Source organism: Apus apus, chromosome 4 (assembly GCF_020740795.1).
Source record: "Apus apus isolate bApuApu2 chromosome 4, bApuApu2.pri.cur, whole genome shotgun sequence".
In the NCBI taxonomy this organism is placed as follows: domain Eukaryota; kingdom Metazoa; phylum Chordata; class Aves; order Apodiformes; family Apodidae; genus Apus; species Apus apus.
In genome coordinates, this window is record NC_067285.1 from 91,925,964 (window position 1) to 91,945,992 (window position 20,029).

At 38.0% G+C, this 20,029-nt stretch overlaps 1 protein-coding gene across 8 annotated transcripts in view; it reads right to left on the reverse strand.

Annotated features, from left to right (window-relative positions):
* The window catches only part of TBC1D1 (TBC1 domain family member 1), a 109,880-nt gene that overhangs the window by 19,423 nt on the left and 70,428 nt on the right, over positions 1 to 20,029 (reverse strand). For 4 of the 8 annotated variants that reach the window (XM_051616365.1, XM_051616363.1, XM_051616364.1 and 1 more), the window contains 5 exons: positions 18,477 to 18,563; positions 16,507 to 16,796; positions 14,657 to 14,785; positions 12,132 to 12,251; positions 10,828 to 10,967 (listed from right to left, as the gene is read on the reverse strand). In XM_051616365.1, coding sequence (XP_051472325.1) covers positions 10,828 to 10,967; positions 12,132 to 12,251; positions 14,657 to 14,785; positions 16,507 to 16,796; positions 18,477 to 18,563 — 766 coding nt within the window. The remainder of the gene's footprint in view (positions 1 to 10,827; positions 10,968 to 12,131; positions 12,252 to 14,656; positions 14,786 to 16,506; positions 16,797 to 18,476; positions 18,564 to 20,029) is intronic. The other 4 variants (XM_051616366.1, XM_051616367.1, XM_051616370.1 and 1 more) reach the window with 4 other exon arrangements.

Genomic DNA, 20,029 nt, shown 5'->3' on the forward strand with positions numbered 1-20,029 from the left:
TCATAGAGGTCAAAGCCTGCAACATTGTTTTTCTATAACCTGATAAAAACATTGTACTGTACACCAAGACAATGGCTTGTCAATTACACGTTTCCAAGGACAGACCTTAAAAGAAAAAGGAGAGTTTGAGAAACTGCAAAAATACAACCTACAGATGAAACCTGACATGACTCAAATAGCAGATCAAATAAAATATAGCACCCACATAACTTAAAAAATAATCTCTGAATTGTGTTTAACAAAGAAAACACACACCCTTAGCTGCACAAACACAACATCACCTAAGGACATACAATCAGATAATTACCAGTTCTTAAAGTAAATATGCAGAGACAGGCACCTAAGACATGTTTGCTTTAATTTTTAACCATGTCATAACCTTCTGCACTTTTTCTTTTGGCTTCAGCTGCTCTACCACAAAATGTATCCTTTTGTCAAGCATGCAAGGTAATTCTAAGAAGACTGAAAGCACTACAAATGAAGGATAACATTAAATAAATCTCAAGGAAATTGAACAATCTTTCCTTTTTAGAGAAAGCATAGGCAATAAGTTCTTATTCTTTGCTTTCCTAATGCCTGTTGCTGTATCACTCCTTTTTTTTTGTTTGTTTTATACAGCTTCCCTGAAGGCTCAATAGTCTTTGATATAATCTGTATCTGGAAGAAAAATTACTCAATTCACCACCTTTAAAATGAATGGTCAAATGCATCCATCTCTTCCTACCAAATCCCAACAGGAATGCCGTCACAACAGACAAACAGAAACGCTGTGAAACACCTCCCTAAGGACAAGCTGACCAGTTATGCATGCAAGAAAGTGCTTTAAAATCAGTGCACAAAAACCATTCCCTGGACTCTCCAGCCGAGGACCAATACACCTTTGCATACCATTTCAAACAGCTTCTGGAGAAGCTTTTGTACCCCTGAAACAAGTATTCTGTATGGTAGCTCAGCAGTCCATTTTTTTACCATTGGTTAGCTCAGTGATAAAGATTCTGAATTAAACACTGTACACACAAACTATCTTATCTCTACAAACTAACAAAAACAGAAGGTTGTTTTTCACCCCTTCAGAATCTGCTCAGAAAACCACCATATATTGACTCACTTGGGTTCATGCAGCTATTCTCTTGTTTGTTGAAAGGCACATGTACAACTAAGCTCAGATAACTAAATAAAAATGGAAATGTTCACAGCTGTTGGCTTCTGCTTTTCTAAGTTTTGCCACTGCCAATCTTCTCTTCTCAAGAGTCAGAGACAAAAAAAAAGGGTGGGTCCAAATCCACCTGTTTCCTTATACAACATTTGCTTGTTTTTTACCACAGTTAAATTCAAAGGCTAAAATATACATATATAAAAAAAGGCAACAATTTCAGCTAGTAGCACAAATTAAACTTTAACAAACTTGCACTCTGGATGTAAGTTATGGATACTCAAACTTTTGAGTACATACAGAATTTCAGAGAACAATGAACTTCATAGGAATATGAATTAGGTAAAGGACAAGTATTTTATGATTTAATGGCAATCACCATTTATTGCAAAGCAGGAAACACCAACAGAAGCATTCTAAAATACAGCTGGCTATGAAAAATATCAATACAATGAAGAAAGTACATTACATCCCTTAAATGAAATGGGGAAATGTTAACTTTATTCTTTACAGGTAAATGGAAACACTTTGGAGCAATGTGGAGCAAAGATGTGCAATTACAAAAGAGGTTGTGGGAAACATCATCAGGTAGAAATAAGAAAGGAAGTAAGAAAGATAAATTAATGAAAATGGTCACCAAACCCAACGCACCCTTCTCCATTGTATGCTGTCCATAGTCTACTCGCTTCTTACAACACTCTTAGAGCATCCAGTACAGAAGGCATGTACATCTTGGGGGAAACAAATACCTTCTCATCCTACACATCCTCTCAGTGGTTTATGGATCTCATTTGGAGTCATATATATTCTGGTTTAATGCATATGTATATGCATGTATATGTTAGAAAATACCAGACTATCTACAGGGACAGTTTATGGTTACCCACTTGCAAAAACACCAGGCTGCCAGTACACATGCAGGGAAATGGGTTAAACACATTGCATTCTTAATGCAAGAATGAACATATCCAAGACCTAAAATCTTCCTGTTTTTAACAAGCACATTCTACTTTCTCACTGCAAATTTTGTGGATTGGTTTTCCAGTACTAACTTAAAATATTGCCTTATAATTTACTGGAGATATTACTGAATTCTCATCCTTCAGTGATCAAACTCACTGTGGCAAATAATTAAGCATTAACTATTCAAGGCCATAGTCCTACTTCCATTTAGTCTAAAATTTTATTGTCTATTATTGACTAATCCGATAAGATCAGTATTCACTAAAATAAATTTAAGTTGCAATGGTTAAGGCTACACAAGAAAACAGAAAGGTTACAAAATTCTATAAGCTGAACAATTATGATTATCAACCCTACCTCTAATTCTTCTGTGGAAGTGTTCTAGGCTTGAATTTTCATTTCAAATGGCAGCTCTTTTTCTGTCTTTCTTCTTATCACTTGTAGACATTTAACAGGAAGTCTAAAGTCTACTCTGATAGAAAGTGCAACACATTCACAACCTGCTTTCCCTCCCATCTCCATGCTGGCATGTAATAAGATGTATCGAAACCAAATTGAACCTGTTTAACTGCTCAGGTGACCTGTCTGAAGTGTGCAGAATTACATCACTTTTCGGCTGGTAAAGGGTGGGGGGAGGTGGAATGTGCAGGTAAATCCCTCAAGTCAAAGTAAAAAAACAGACATTTGGTAAATCAGCACTAACCCGTGTCCACGAATATACAACAAGGTGATTGACAGACATGCCATCTGACTTCCAGAACAGACATGAGTAGAAATACTGTAACAAGAAACTGAGTATTTCTTTATTATGCACAAATTACCTGAAGGGCAGCAAAGAAAACACAAAGATAAATAGTAGAGCAATTCAACTGAACATAACTGGGAGCTCATGTTCCACCAAATCATACTGTCATGTGTTAAAATCCAAGTAATGTGTAGCATTCAAAACTTTTATAAGATTAGTAAGTGCACTTAAGCAGGATCTGAACACTTCAGCACACACTGAAAGATTGCTTCCCTGTTCATCTGCCAACATCATTGGCTTTTGTTAACTACCATTCCGTGTTTAACCTGTACTCCTTCCGAATATGTTGCTCCCTTCCCTGTAGCTTCCATATAAAATTCTACTATCGTACATGCTACTTCTACAAGCCTACCATACTTCTACTCTTTCAGGTTCAGATTTGGGCAAGTTGACTCAGTAACTATTATTACATTTTAACAACAGAGGTTATTTTCCATTTGAAGTTCAGACTTGGACTACCCTTCAGAATTACTCTTCTGCACAATGCACTTCTAAGAGTCTGTGGATCCAAACTAAGTACTCCTCAACAATGAGTGTACTTCATTAGGAGAACCACTGGTTTTCCTGTGCTTGTGAGAACTTGTACAAGGTAGAGAACTGCAGATGAAACTGCTTATAAAGCAAATGGAAATGTACTAGTGTATCCATGCGTATCTTAGGAGTATTGCTCTGACACTCCCATTGCTTAGACTACCCAAGAAAAGACAAGGCCAATATTAACAATGCACTGAGATGGAATTTTTTCAGCAGACCCATTGATTTGTACCCAACTCCTTGGCTTTGTGTGGCAGTGCTTCAGTCCTAAGATGTATAGTGTCCCTACACTCCAAAGGATCAACAAATGCATTAAACAAAACTCATATGTGCAAAGATGACACACAAAACAAATTACAAAAGATTACGAACAAAGAATCGTGGTATATTGCTGCCAAGGAGTGCAGTAGTGATTAAAGCAGACAATAATGGACTGGTGGTGACATAAACAGGAAAATTCATTAGCTCCAGGAGAAGCGACAATTAATATAGAGCATTTCTTGGGACCTATGAGAGGACATTAAAGTATTCTAACAGTGAGTTACTAAAATGTTGCCTTAAGCCTTATTTTCTAGGAAATTTCATTTGTAACTGACTGGAAAAAAAGTTAATTGATCAATAGTCTATATTCAACCAATCTGACTATTAAACAAGGATTTCCACAAAGAAGGAAAAAAAAAAAAGAAAAAAATAAACCCACTACAGGAAACCACACACACAAAGTAAAAAAACAACAGAAGTGACAAACCCACCTAAAAGCCTAAATTTTAAAAACATTCTTTCAGAAACCCTAAATCTAACCAACCTCAAGTATCAAAAACAACATACAAGATACATCTTTGACTAGAAACTACAATATTTCACATAGAAAAGAAGGGCTTGCTTTATTTTTATAGGAAGCTAATAGGGAGGAGGCTCAATTATAATGTATTACCACCATCCTCACTATGGAGCTGTTTACATGTGGCTCTCTAAATGCAGTGTTTACCAGTCCCATCTGCTCTCCAGGGTTAAGAAGTCAGGCAAGATACGGTGAGAATATGGATCGAAGAATTCCACTAAGCATTTTATTTTCTGCATTACACTATTTTTCTTGCATTTTAAACGTTACAAAACTCAGCTTGGCAAACAAATTAGAATCTTCAGTCATGTAAGATTAAATTGCCCAAAAGAAAGGACTTTCACAACATCCTTAGATCTCTTCAGATCTTCTATTCAAGTAGTGCAACACTTCCTTTCATACATGATACAAAAATGAAGAGGAACTGCAAGCTTCTGTAACCAAGGGTATAATATTCCTATCATTTTACACAGATGTCTGGAGTATTTGACTTCATAACCAAATATGGTAACATGATCAGGAGTCAAAAAGTTTCAGATATAGAATCACAAGAAGCAACAAGTTCTTCTAGCCTGACATACAACTTGAGTCAATGGCTGAATGAGGAATTATTGAAAAATAGTGCACTTCAGTACAATTGATTGATACCAGCTCTGAGAGATGCTTTAGAATTTGATTTTTTTCTTTTAAAGCTTCTTAAAAAGTAATCACTACTTGCAAATTCAATCCATTTACTAATATTATCAAAGCCTGAGAAATGAATGCCCTAGTGTTTCAATGTGCACAGGAACCATCACATGTTGTATGTGGTACTTTCTGCTTATAGCCAAGCTCCTATGCTGCAAATCAAGACTATGAGCATATATTCACTCTGAGAGGGACAGAACTGAGTAATCAGTTCTAACAAACTGACTTCACTACAGCATTAACAAAAGTAGTCATTAGTCAATTAATAATAACTTTGTTGCTAAAAAAGAACCAGTAAAAGGACACATAACAAATAATTTATATCACATAAACATTCTAAGTAGACAATGCTAAAACAACAGTTTACAGTATTTGCAATACTGCTACAAAGGTATTTTTTAAATAGTTTTGCTTAAATAATGGAAGAGATATAATCCTCACCACAAAGGGTGATAGGTAGATGCTAAATAAATCGGTTTCAATAAAAACAGTTCTTCAAATACAAACTTTTCTTTAGCACTTAGGATTTAACAGTTTGCTACCTCTGTCTGCCACAGACTGAAACCAAATTAATTTTAATGAAGGAATCAAGGTTTTTTACCTGTACAGAGATATCTGTACTTTATAAAATATTTTTTTTCTCTAAGTCAAGAGAACTTACTCTGCTGGGAGTTTTGGAGAATCTGCAACACAGTTATCCCAGTATGACAATTCTGAACACTCAATATGTGAAAACTGTAGTGAAAATAGTCCAGTGCACAGAGATTTGCAGATGCTGAATAAAAATATGCAAATATCCTGCTGCACTGCAGTGCATGGCGAAGTTTCATAATAACTCTGAGTGATCTAAGGTGTCCTGCTCCTGAGCAGGGTAAGGACACCCACCCTCAGTATCCAGACATGTGTCCATGCCTTCCTCCCTGTGCTTGCTCTAGCACTTCTGTAATACTGCAAGTAGAACTGGAAAACTAATCCCACTGAAACCTAATCACCTGTCTGAGTGAGCCCATACTTCAGCTGGGTTAAAATGATCACCAGGTTGTTCCTTTCACCTCTTTACCACTGAAGACAGAGAAGTAGGAAGTCCTAAACCATCTGCAGAGTCATACAACATAGCTCTTGTTAAGAGAGATACCAGAAGTATGAAGATCTGGCTCCAAGTAGGGTAGGTAAGTATAAAAGCAAAAATCAAAGAACTGAAGAAACATTTTTATTATTTAGAATGTTTAAGAGTGAATAGGAGAGCCAGAGTGAATTTTGTGCACTCATATACAGAAAACAGGCAAAAAAAGCTTCAAAAAAAGAGATGAAAAACTTTCAAAAGAAATATATTGTAGCAGATCAAAATGTGATCCATTTTGGAATGGACCTGTGCTCCTCTTATTCCACTTCTTCATGTTGAAGGATACAAGACTCATTCCATCCTCCCAAATAAATAAAAAAGAAAAATATCAGAGGTGGTGAGAGAAACACTGCCCCTCAGTGCTCCACACCACCCACAGCAGCACAACCACTCTGTGGGAAGTGGCAAACCACAGGAGATGTGGTTGGACATTGAACTGTAGCTTGCTGCAACAGAACTAGCATAATTCAACCCTGCAAACCTCCAGCTACCACCTGAAAAGCAACAGAAATCCCAACATATTTCCCCTGTGCAGAAGATCTTTCCTAGGTCCCTAGTCCGTAGATCAGCCTCATCTCCAGGCCCAGTAGGTATCACTCGGCTGTCCCGCCAGGCACCAAATTACATAGTGCTTCATTGTAAAGTTATATACAGAAGCAGGGAAGAATAGCAGGGAAAGGGAAAACAGCAGCACCCACAAGCAGGAGGTGGCTGGAGGAGGGCCTGCACAGGGGACATGGCTCCCACAACAACCAGAAGCAATGGTTTCCTGCACATGAGACTTTCTGCAGTCTCAGAGCACTCACCTTGTCTGAGCATGGCTGGACTGAATCAGTCATCAGGCAAGGTAAGAATTTTAACTGGCAAGAAAGAGTGGCTTTCTAGTGTATCTATTTCCAATATTTTTTTTTAAACGCTCCTGATTTAGGACTGTTTTTCACTTACTCCTGAACTAGCGTGAAACAAACACCCTCATTCATGTATATAAACTCTCCTTTTAAATAATGGTGTCTGCAAAATGAACAGCATGCTCTCTACCTGGTAACACATGATGTAACTACCAAAGCACAGCCAGCAATCACTTCTCTCCAGCTGAGCTACAGAAAATTAAGTTTTAGCTCAAACTACTTATGACTACCTCCTAAAGAAGTAAAGGATCCAGAAGTGCAAGAGAGTGGGACTCAAAGTCCTGTCAGCTTCATGTTGGAACTCAAGACAGCAGACATCTCTCAAGTTCAGAAATCTGTAAGATCAAGCTCAAAATTCCTGCAAAAGCTCTATACCGGTTGTCTGGGTTTACTTTCTTTTTTTTGAAAAAACAATAAAAACAAAACCCCCATATTCTAGTAGATAAACCTTCATATCCTGCTGCATTAACCACAGTGACAATAAACATGTGCATCTTCAGATTCAGCTCACCACTTGCCTACAGAAATGGAATCACAAATATAAGAATCTAGATCTTTTTGTATGTAAAAAGCTTACAGTTGTCTCTATTCTTGTGACATTTTCCACATGCATATTTACTGATTACAAGTCAAAGAAGTTACAGCCACAGAGCAGTTTCATTTTGTTGACAGTGCCTGCCCACACATGGTCAAAGCAACGTGTAGTTCAGGCATACTGGTGGAGCTTACATTTAAGACACAATGTAGTAAGCCAGCCTATGCTAAGCCTGAAAAACTTTATAATCTCTGACTCAAAGAGATCTGGGTCTCTTGGTTGGCTGACTTACTGCATTTCAGAAAATCCCTAGCCTTTTTTCTTACTGATGTCCTGCAGAGTATGCCCTGGAACAGTGTGTGGGCTATTGCATTTGAATGGAGAAACTAGCCAGTGGAGTCACAGTGTATAAAGAAAAACTCATGCATGTGCCCTTATTTTCCTCTCTTTATGCTTGATTTTGCAGTACATGATAAAAACATGTTCTCTTTTAAACCCTCCTCGTCCTCTGTCCAACTTGGCTGAAACTGATCTTTCAGTGATACATCAGCTGTTTGTATAAATTCTGCTTCCCAAGGAAGTACAGGTAACTTATCAAATCAATAAACCCCACTGCATGTGCTACTTGTCCTTGAAAGAATATGAGAAAGGAGGAACAAGATGATAATAGAATAGAATCATAGAATGGTTAAGGTTGAAAGGGACCTTAAGATCATCAGGTTCCAACCTCCTGCTATGAGCAGGGACACCTCACACTAGACCAGGCTGCACAAGCCTCATCCAACCTGGCCTGGAACACCTCCAGGGAGGGGGCTTCCACAACATCCCTAGGCAACCTATTCCAGTACTGTACTACCTTTATAGTGAAGAATTTCTTCCTGATGTCTAACCTAAATCTCCCCTCTTTCAGTTTAAAACCCTTGCCCCTTGTCCTATCACTGCCCCCTTTGATGAAAAGCCCCTCCCCAGCTTTCCTGTAGGACCCCTTCAAGTACTGGAAGGCTGCTATAAGGTCTCCCCAGAGCCTTCTCTTCTCCAGGCTGAACAGCCCCAACTCCCTCAGCCTGTCTTCATAGCAGAGGTGCTCCAGCCCTTTGATCATCTTCAGTGCCCTTCTCTGGACCCTCTCCAACAGCTCTATGCCTTCCCTGTGATGAAGGCTCCAGAGCTGTACACAGTACTCCAATGATGAATCACAACTAGTTACGTTTACTTGGGAACTCCAGAAGTTACTGAGTTAAATGTGGTGATGAGTCCAATGTAAGATCACCTGTACAGAAGCTCACCTAAAGGCTACACAGACTGAGTCATAAGTATCCTTTACTACCAGAAATGTTCCAGGAGATGCACAAACATCCAAATGGAAAACTCCAATACTTGTTATAAATAATAACCCCCCAACTCCGAGCTTTCTCCCTCTGTTCATAAATTGAATATGTACTTTGGAACATATAAAGAAAAAGAAAACAAGAGTGAAGAAAAAGGCCAGACATTTTAAATTGCTCTTCCTATTAATAGTACTTCCTGTTTTCCAATTTGGCCACACGTGTTTTTCCCAACCCTGCTGCTTATCCAGCTGTAGGTTAAGATTATATATTGCAGCTACTATGCTTCAGAGGAAATGCTTGGATAGGCAGTTTAGGGTTTTTTTCCCTATTTAATACGGGAAGACGTTGTGGCTTTCAAAAACAAGTAACACTATTTCCAGACACAAAAACATGTACCAAACCTGCTAAAAGCAGCTTCACAGAACAGCTGAAATTGAACAGCTCCTTCATATGCCTTGAAGTATAGGACAGCATTTCATATATATGTTTACACAACATGCTCTTGAGATCACTTGGTCCTGATGTACGCTACATTTGAGAGGCAGTTATGGCAAATATACACTTACCCATCACCAGCCAAATTATGTTGCAAGCAACACATTAATGACAGAAACACTTCTGTTAGTGTTGGACACGCTGTGTCCATTTAATCATAGAATCATAGAATCCTAGGGGTTGGAAGGGACCTCGAAAGATCATCTAGTCCAACCCCCCTGCCAGAGCAGGGTCACCTAGAGTACATCACACAGGAAGGCGTCCAGGCGGGTTTTGAATGTCTCCAGAGAAGGAGACTCCACAACCTCTCTGGGCAGCCTGTTCCAGTGCTCTGTCACTCTCACAGTAAAAAAATTTTTTCTGATATTCACCTTAAACCTCCTATGCTCCAATTTGTATCCATTACTCCTTGTCCTATCACTGGTCATCACTGAAAAAAGCTTAACTCCATCTTCTTGACACTCACCCTTTACGTATTTGTAAACATTGATGAGGTCACCCCTCAGTCTCCTTTTCTCCAAACTAAAGAGACCCAGCTCCCTCAGCCTTTCCTCATAAGGGAGATGTTCCACTCCCTTCATCATCTTTGTGGCTCTGCGCTGGACTCTTTCAAGCACTTCCCTGTCCTTCTTGACAATCAAGGTCTCTCTTTAAGATGCAAGAAAAATGTCTCAGTGACATTAAGATGGTTACTTTTTACTACATTTACTACAAAGTACTGTTTCCTTATACTTATTTCTTAATCAATGGCCTTAGAGATCAGTCAGAAGGTAGAGCTTGCAGAGTTTGAGTTCTGAAATTCAGACTTTAAGGAGCCAGAGACCATTATCTACAGACACAAGCTTCTCTGAGGCATCCTGTGCCTTAGCATGCACTCTACTATCTGACCCACATAAAGTGAGATGCATAAAATCATGCACCTGCATTCTCACGTGCAGTGATTTTTCCTAGACTGTGGTTCTTTAGCTCTACAGAATTTCAGGAAATAAATAAAATAGTGGACAACTATGGCTCAAGTGGCAAATGTCAGACTGAAGCAGCATACATTCAAATTCAGTCTGGTATGAAGTACATACTACAGAACTCAATTGAGATAGCTCATAGAATAAATTTAATTCCTTATGCTAGGCCTGGCTTTTTCTAGTCCATAGTGCTATACTCCATGAAATCAAAGCATCACCTTTTCTTCAGAGCAGTAGTTGGTGATACATTTTTTCCCCAGTAATCATAAAAATAGTACACACAAAACCAATTCCTTCTCTGGTTAATTAATTTGACACAATCAGAACTATGTTACATATGAAGCTGAAAAATAAAAACTCAACAGCTGAAGAGCTTGGCAAGACCAAAAAGTGGGTGGGACACTGCAAAGACAGTAGAAACAGAGCACAATATGTCCACTCAGTAGACACATCCTCAACAAGGTTCACAGGAACAAATAAACACAGACTTTACCATCATATCGGCTGGGAGAATCACATGCTTTCTGAGGGGTTGCCACTCGCAGGAATATCTGTTGCCTCCACGAATGTCGTCGAGTCCTTACAGGGCTGTCTGCACCCATGGCCTGCTGGCTGTGTTTGGATTCATAGTCGCTAAAATTGCAGAACACAGAATGGCATGTGAGCACCTCACCTGAATCTGCTCCTAACAGTGATGCAGTGCTCAGTGAATACAAAAACATGAACCATAAACTAAGGAGTGCAGTGTGCTATGCACATGCTGGGTCAAGCTCTTAGTGTTAGGCAGGTGAAGCTTGCTTTGTGGCAGCAGGCTTACACAAAACTGCAAACATCACTTAGGTTCACCAAAAGGGGCTGGCAGCTCTGTGCAATTTGCTTTCTCCATCTGTAATTAATGTTCAGCCTTTTTTGCAGAAGTGTATTAAACACAATGCATTAAATACATATACAATGTATCTTTACCATTGTGGTATTTAAATGCCATCCACAAAATCTAACGGTTATTCAAAGGAGACACAAAGAACTGCTGATGCCTTTTATCAACATACATCAAGGAGCTTTATGAACACCAAACAAACTTCCAACCTTCTGTGAATTGGGTATATATATTCCTTCACAACACAGACTTGGAGCAAAACTTTCAACCTTTGTGTTTGCAAGTCACCATCTGAAATAAGCAACAAACTTCGGAACAGTATTTAGGACCCCTGAATGTTACTCCTTTGATATAATCCACACACTAGACATAGAGGTTTTTATTCACAATATTAAATGAAATAGTGAACAGCTGTGCTGTCTTCCTATTAAAAATCCCACTAATAAATTTCACCCATTACATCTTTAAACTATTCATTGTTTTATTCCAGCCACTGGCTAAATGATTGCATGTGTCTTTCTTGAAGTTAAATTCAAATAGCTCTTGCAGCACTTGGGAGGAGCATTTTACAGCCCATCCTCTCCTAATTTGAGGATGCTGACATTGCTTCGGATGAACCATGTATATTCTCTTACCTGAAAAATGCTAATACAGTCCTCTGGCTGGAATAACCACAGAAGTATACAGAAGGAAGTTGCATAACCATTACAACATCAAAATGGCTAACTACTGCAATCTTAATGGGAGCGGAGTTTGGGATAGCTCCATCCTTTTGACAGCAATCACATGCAGAACACATGCAAGTGAACTGTTGCACAAACCAGGTTTTGCAAATGCAAGAAGCATTTGAAATATTTTAGATGAAGAAATGTTTGAAAATACAGTTTTACCTCCAAGACTGAAGAGAGAACCCTACCTACCTTGTTGTGCTCCTAAAGTCAGAGGTGTTATTTTCATCTACAGGAGCCAGAAATTTTAAGAAATTTGGCACAGAAGAGGAAGAATGAAGCTTTTTCCTTAAGGCAGTACGGTAGGACATGCTGAGAGTGCAGTTAGGAAAAGTATAGTTTAGAACAAAGAAGTATAAATACAAAGACTAAAATTAATACAATACTGCTAACAATACTGCAAACAAAAAGCAGCTAAATCCTGAAGACCTGAATTACGAAGGAAACCAAAGTCAAAACTGAAACTGCTAACAAAGTGCTACTTTGAAGTAACATATTCATTTGGGCAAACTAAAATGCTCCAATATAAATAAATGTACTTCCAGTAAAGTTTTTATTCTTTGGTATACCCCAGGATTTTTAGTGCATTTTTCAAGGAAATTTTGTTTAATCTAATAAGAACTGTCGCCAAATTTATCATTGCACATTTACTTAAATATTAGTTTCAATTATTGTCTAAGTTTGAGGGAAAAGGTTAGGAAAAGCTGACACTGATAATCATGGTGCTGACAAATGAAAAAGACAACTTTGTCAAAAAACAGTTTGTAAAGCATTGACAGGGTTTTATTCAGACAATCCTGGAATTTTTAAATTAAAAGCTGAGCCTTCTGACAGATCATTTAAGATCGTGGCTCTATTTATGCAACAGACAGGAGCACTAATCAAATTTCATCAGCAGACTTCTGGCCAGCATAATTCGCTCTTTCTTTTAAAATAACAAGCCCCCAGCACATTAATAAAAAGGTTAATAGAAGAAGCGAGGACCACTCAAGACAACAAAAAGTTTCTGCATGGAATGAAAACACAGATAATCACTTGGCTGCTGGTACTAGAAGACCTTTTCTCAGAAGAGTATACGAAGACATATGAGTAAGAGAATTTACTCCTAAAAAATTAAGTTTAAGAAAGAACTGCTTCTGATAAACCGTGATGATACATCTGGACGGCGTTTAGCGCCGTCTCCTGCAGATGTGAAAGGGATGGGGGGATACGCTGGGATTCACTACTATGAAATGAAGCTTTTCTTTAGTGGCTGGTACTGAGCGTGAAGATGATAAGGCTGTAGCACAGTGTGCCCTGCAAACAGGTTTCACTTACAATTGTATTGTAAATCCATCACAATTACATGTCAATTTCATTTATAGAATACAATCAACTTGGGCAGTTTGACTTTACTGATTTCAATTAATTTACTCATTTGATATCCCTATCAATTTCTGTTTTCAGTCTAGTTGATTAGAGGTTCAGTATGGTATGCCCTTCAATGACAGGGAAAGGGGAGGAGAACTTGCTATTGTGCATCTAGAATCATTACCAACTCTACCTGGAAAAAAATGCTTTTGAGAATTGAACCTTCAGTATTCAAGTCAGTCTTACTAAAATGAAGAGTAAAGTGGACACTGTAGACTCACAGTTCCTCTCCTGAGCTATACCATACTTCTGAGGTGAAGCTAAATTAAGAGAGATGCTAATTAGTACTCAGCAAATGCAACTGAAGGAACTGGTGAAATAAGGTTCTCAGTTGAGTATTTTCTCAGAATCAGAAGAATCAGCACCTTGGGGAAACAGGAAATCTTCACCCAAGAGAACAAAACCAAACAATAAACAGCTATAGCAATAAACAGTGCTCGCCAATGGCCAGTGACTGTAGACAGAACTTCCAAACATATTTTATTCTTATTAGCCTCTTGAGCTAAAATAAGCAGCTCAGCTCAAGGGGTCAAGAAGAGGTTTCATGGTTATGATTTTTAGGGAGCTACTTCTTTCAGGTTTTCATGGAAATGATGGGTTAGTGTCTTTTTCTCTAAGTATTCCACTATTCTCAATGCATTTTTTTTTCTAAGAAAAGGAGAGACACAGAAAGCTATAATTTGATATTGCTCAAAATAACCAAATACATGAGCTGTTGGGCTGGGCGATTTTTGTTTGTTCTTGGCTTTTGCTTATTGGTGAGTGAGGGATGGGCTTTTGTTGGGGATTTTTGTTGCTTGTGGGGTTTTGTTGTTTACGGGGTTTCTTTGTATCTGCTCTCCACAGTCCTGCTGTTCCTTGCCCTATTTAGTTAACTTAGTCAACTTGCCTTTAATGTTAGGCACAAAGGAATATTAATAATGTTTCTGTGCCACCGTAAACAAAGCAGAACAGAACTGAATGTTTCAGAAGGGACAGAACGAGCTGGATCTCAGGTTCTTGGCAACTTATCCCTTACACAATTTAAGCAGTACTGCTGTCTGCTGCATAACAAGTTGCTTTGGAGCAACTAGCTCTAAATAAAGTCATGGGTCCATCTGTCTGAAAGAGTTTAATTTATTTTAAAAAAAGTATGTAAGTAGCACCTCTACATTCAGTAGCAGAGCAGTTAAAGAGCTCCCTCTCCCATAAAAATCTACCACCTCTGCTCTATATTAAATTACTTTAATTATTTACACTATAGAGCTTCATATTTATGACATGGTAAAACAAATCCTACTCCAAACTACATACAGGTACTAGCTCACCTCTTTTGTGCAAAATGCCCACTTTGTTCTCCACTTGAGTTATGCTTTAGATATTTAAAAAAGTTGGGTGAAGAGGCCGAGGGATTGAGACGAGCTAGAGTAGGAGAACGTGCAAGTTGACCAGAAGAACTTTTAGATTCGCCGACAGATGCGTTCAAACCGTACCGTGGGATTCCAACCACAGCGATGGAGTTGAGGTAGCACAAAAAACAAAACACAGTAAGAGAGGAAAGGAGGTAGGGGTGGGGGGAAGGAAAAGTGAAATCCCCTCTCTAATCTCAGAAAGAGACCCGGCTTATACAAATGAGCAATTCCCTATGTTTTTCACAGTTAATGCATTAACTGTAAGAGGCTGGAATATTTTAACCCAATCAGCAAAGTCCCAAAAACACACTTAAAGGCTTCTGCAAGACATTTCAGTTTATGACTGAATTTAAACTCCCAAAAATTTGTCTCTGACCCTTTTTTTCTCCCTCATATGTGATTCCCCTCAGTCTCTATGATGAAGTCAGGCTCATGATCAAGACTTCTAATGGATGAGAAGTGAAATGCTACATAAAGAACTGAATTTATTTATGCTTTGGAAACAATTTATAAATTGAGGTAAACTGTTCAAAAACACTCACAGAACATATAAGACCTGTTAAAAGTCTATCCTTCCAGTGATTTTTGAGAACTTGAAAGTATACTTTTCTTCTAAGTTTTCCATTTCCTCTAGTTCTGTACATTTGCTATGAAAGGGAAATAACAGTGATTTCTTTTTGGTTTGAGTTATGTGAGGGACAGGCACACTTGGGTTTTACTAAAAATTACATGTTCAAACCCAAATAGAAATAACCAAGGAATTGAAAAATATGCTTCATTTTTAGCTGCATTCCTACAGTAAGATAAGAACTGATTGAACAAGCAGGTACAAGCATCAGGGCAACTCTAATGAAGATAAGAGACCAATAACACCAGTCCTAGACTGCACTACAAAACCATTCTAGCATTTTAGGATAAAAAAGGTTCAAAGAAGGGACAAAAAGGCAACCCAGGTTATGTTTCCTTTCAGATATTACATTTCTCTTTTTTTCACTGTCATCACCGATTTCAGGCATGTTAGTTTATTGACCTGCCTCCTGCAGGGAAAAATTAGCTGGAACACATACAGATTTCCTACTGTCTAACTTGTGTAAACGAGCAGTTTTGGCAGGAAAACAGAAGCCTACAGACAGAAATGTTTCCATAGTAATTGGAAAAATACAGGGAGAGGGAGGGGAGAAAACTGCCATAAAGTTAAGAAGAGAGTTTAGAGATGAAGAGGCAGGCTTTTGAAGGAGGATAGCTTGAAGAACACTAGAATGAAGGCAAGCAGTAACTTGCTTTTGGAGTAAAATCTACATAGGCTCATTGAAAAGCTAGACAGGAGCCTCCTTCTATCAAACAATTTATGTCAGTTTTGTGTGTTATTTTGAAGTCACACGTAAATTCACCAACTAGTAAGGTTTTCAGTATCACAAAACCCTACTGGATTTTTTTCTACAGACAACAACAAATAGTATTTATTTATACTGCTTGCAAATGAAACCAACAAAAATATAGTCAAACCCCTTACGAGCAATCCTGTGCTGTACATACACTTAGTTTTGTGACATATACTGTGGAACTATACATCTTATGTTTTCTCTCCCCTGTGAAGCACATAGGGACAAAAGTGTTTTTAAACAGAATACCTACAAACCTCCAAAGAGTGCCACACTGCTGCAATACATTTCTTATCCATTAAGAGGACATACTTGGTATGCAATTATCATGCCCAAATATGCCCTCAACAAACAAAATCATAGCCTGCTTTTAATAAGTCTTACTTTCTTTTGTGAGGAGTCTCTGTGCTCACTGAGTGATACCTCATAAGTTTCCTCTGGGGAACAGATGGTGACGTTTCAACAGGTACGAGAGATTCCTGGCTTCCTGTTGGCAAGTGACTCAGTGTGTTTGCTCGCCTCCGAAAGCTTTGCTGAGGTAACGTAAGAGGCTGCTCAGCAGAAGAATCATCTGCGTTGCTGGAGAGATCACCCTCTGATCCACTGGTCTTGACAGTGTTTTCTGTAGGAAGTGTGGGAAGTCTGTCTTTCTCCTTTTCGCACACTGGTGGTTCCTAGCAGTGCAAGAAATAAGGTTATTGGGATGTGGGTTCAGAATCAATCTTTGAGATGGTAGTCTCATGTCATTATTCATATCCCACAGAGACTTCCTTCAGTCTTGCACATTTTTATCATGATACTTCAAAGAAAGAATCTTTATTAACTTCTGTTAATAATCACTGAGGTCAATAAATCACAGTCTCCATTTTACACAAAAAAGGGATTTTGAGAGTAATTGTATTTTACAGTATGTTGAATACAACTCAGAAGAAATGGGGTCAGAACAAAACAGACAGGTCAGGTTTGGGTGGCAGCAACGAAAAAGGTGGCATTTCAGACTACTGTATGTTTAGCACCCCAACTAACAATATTCCTCTTGTCTATCTGAAGATTCCCACAAGAGTTTAATCCTATGACTAGATGCCTGTTTCAGTCCAAACCCATACGTTTTTTTTTCACTTCCCATCTCATGTGTTTCCTGCAGAGTCACAGAATCATAGAATCATTTAGGTTGGAAGGGACCTTAAAGATCATCAAGTTCCAACCTCCCTGCCAGAAGCAGGGAGCCCTACCACTAGACCAGGTTGTACAAAACCTTGTCCAACCTGGCCTTGAACACCTCCAGGGATAGGTCACCTATTCTTTCATAAACATAAGCAGAAAGAGCAGACTCTTGATTATCTGAAGTCAGGAGTCTGTAGGTGACTAGGCACTGCAAAAGAATCAACAGTTATATTCATGTATGCAGAGTGCTAAGCTGCCTCCAGAGCAGAAGACTGGCTTCTTCTATGCTGTTTATTTATATTATTTTATTCAGATTAAAAGCTTTCTAACCACAAAAAGGGGGAAATTACTCCACTTCTTGTTTAACTTTGTATTTGTTACGTATACAATCCTGCATTCAGGATATGTACTTTGAGGGCTGAAACAAGCCAGGTTAGTGTGAGCAGCATAGTAAATATTGCATTTGTTTTACTACACATTGTTGCAAGATTCAAATTATGTTATATAATATTCTATTTCACATACATTGACTCACATACAAATAAAATGTTTATATACAGTACAATTCAAACGGAGACCCAATTGCACTGCTCTTTTTTATAGCATGAGGAACAGAATGAAACGTCTGAAAGGAGCCTGACACTTCCAGAGAATAGAAACACAGATTTACTATGAGTCCCATCTTGTAAAAAACTGTTGAAATCTCCAGTAAAACTCTACATATAACAGCATCTTACACCTCACCATTGTATTGACATGTGGCTGCTATTTCTTAGCCCGAGTCTCTGTTACTAGAGTAAATTGGGAAATTACTTTGTTCAAGTCACCCCTCTGAGGGGGTAACGTTCTAACATGCTACATATATTAAAAATTATTTGAGTAACCAACTTGCAAATTTTAGAAAAAGTAAAAATTGCTTTAAGCTGCAGCAAGACTCTTACAAGTGGGAAGAAAAGGACATACCTACTTTCCCTACTCTGTGATACTGTTTTTATTATACTGTTTGGAAGTTCTGGGGTTTATTTCTTTTCACAGACTATCAGTTAGCTTGTCTACTCCCAAAAAACAATCAAAACAAAATACAAGATGTTATAACAGAACAGTTATATGAGCAGTTGATAATTGCATTTCATATCTGACTAGTCATTTCAGGGAATATTATCTCAAGTTTCACCCCTGCCTTTACTTACTTTACTTGTGCTACTTAAGGTACTGGACACAGACTTGTCCAAATCCACAGCACCAGAGCTGTCCAGTGGACTTCTGGCTTTAATACCCTGTAAAGATAAAGCATACCAGCAGTTAAGTTTATGATATATATGGCATACCAAAAAGAGATTTGTGTAGCAGAATTGTGTAGTCAGAATTTGTTATTTTCAAAGGCAGTATCAACTTTAATTTCCTGAAATGCCTAAAAACAGCCTTTGGCCCCTGTGAAAAACAGAGGCTTCATTCAGGACAGTCAATGACACCTTAAAGGATCCTGTGGAATGAAGGAATTCTTAGGGACAATTGTGTGTTTTCCATGTAATGTATATAATCACATATTCCAAACAGGAAAATTTCACATTAGGTACTTCTTACCAAAATACAAAGAAATTAAAAGGCTATTACAAAGGATTTTAAACCATATAAGTTCAATAGACAGCAAAGCACAATTTTGGCAGGTATTTCAATGTCTTCAAATCAGAAAGCATAAACATTTTTTATATAATCTGTTCACAATATTTTTGTATAATTTGTTCCACTAATGTTTTATGTAACCAAGAGAAATACCAAGAAACATATTAATGGATTCTTATGTTCTAACACAACTACAGAACTTGTACTTTTCTAATCTTAAATGGTATATTTTTTTTATATTCTGAAGGGTTACATCCTCTTTGAACTGTTATTGCAGGTAAAATATGAAATGTTATCATTATTCATAATAGTGACTATTGTCTCTTTGAAGCTCAGACAATGTTTTGCCTCAGATCTGATCAAAATCAAGATTTTCCATTAAAACACCCTTGACAGTGAAAATGCAACCAATGTACAGCTGTGCTTACGTGAAGTTGTTATGCCAAACAGGACAAACTGGTAAAAATCAGAACAGTAACTTCTGCACTTAGTATAACAACACTAATGTTATGTTTCACATCCTGAACACACCCACAGCAGGATTTTATGAGGGTGAACTCTAGAAATGCTGGCTGGGAAGTTATGAACACAGACATTAAACTAAAAATCCTCTCTATCTGCATAATTATAGCAGGAAGAACACGCTTTTGCCATCATTTCTTTTACAAGAACAGATTTGACATGATGTCTGAAATGAGCTTTAAAATCCCAGTTCTGTCACTCCAAGTTGCATGTCTACAAGCCAATAACCTGCACCAGCTCTTGCTTCTGTTAAACTGCTTGCTGATGAGAAATGAGAATGCCCAATTTTTATTCCTTAACATTTGTTGTTTGGCATTCTGTGACAACTCTCTTTTTAAAAAAGGGAGAAGGTCTGATATTTGTAATTCTTTGTCAAGCAGAAGTCTTTCCAAGATTTCTATTATTTTTCTCAGACTTTTTCCATAAAGTGCAAAACAAAGAATATTTGAATGAGAAGGCACTCCACAGCTTTAAGTAGTGCCTAAACTTGGCATCTGAATTCTATTCTTAACTGCTGCACTGTACTTCCAGCAGATATTTACACCCATCTGTTAGGGATAAACATTTTCCTGACAGATGTTCTTGAGGATCACTATCA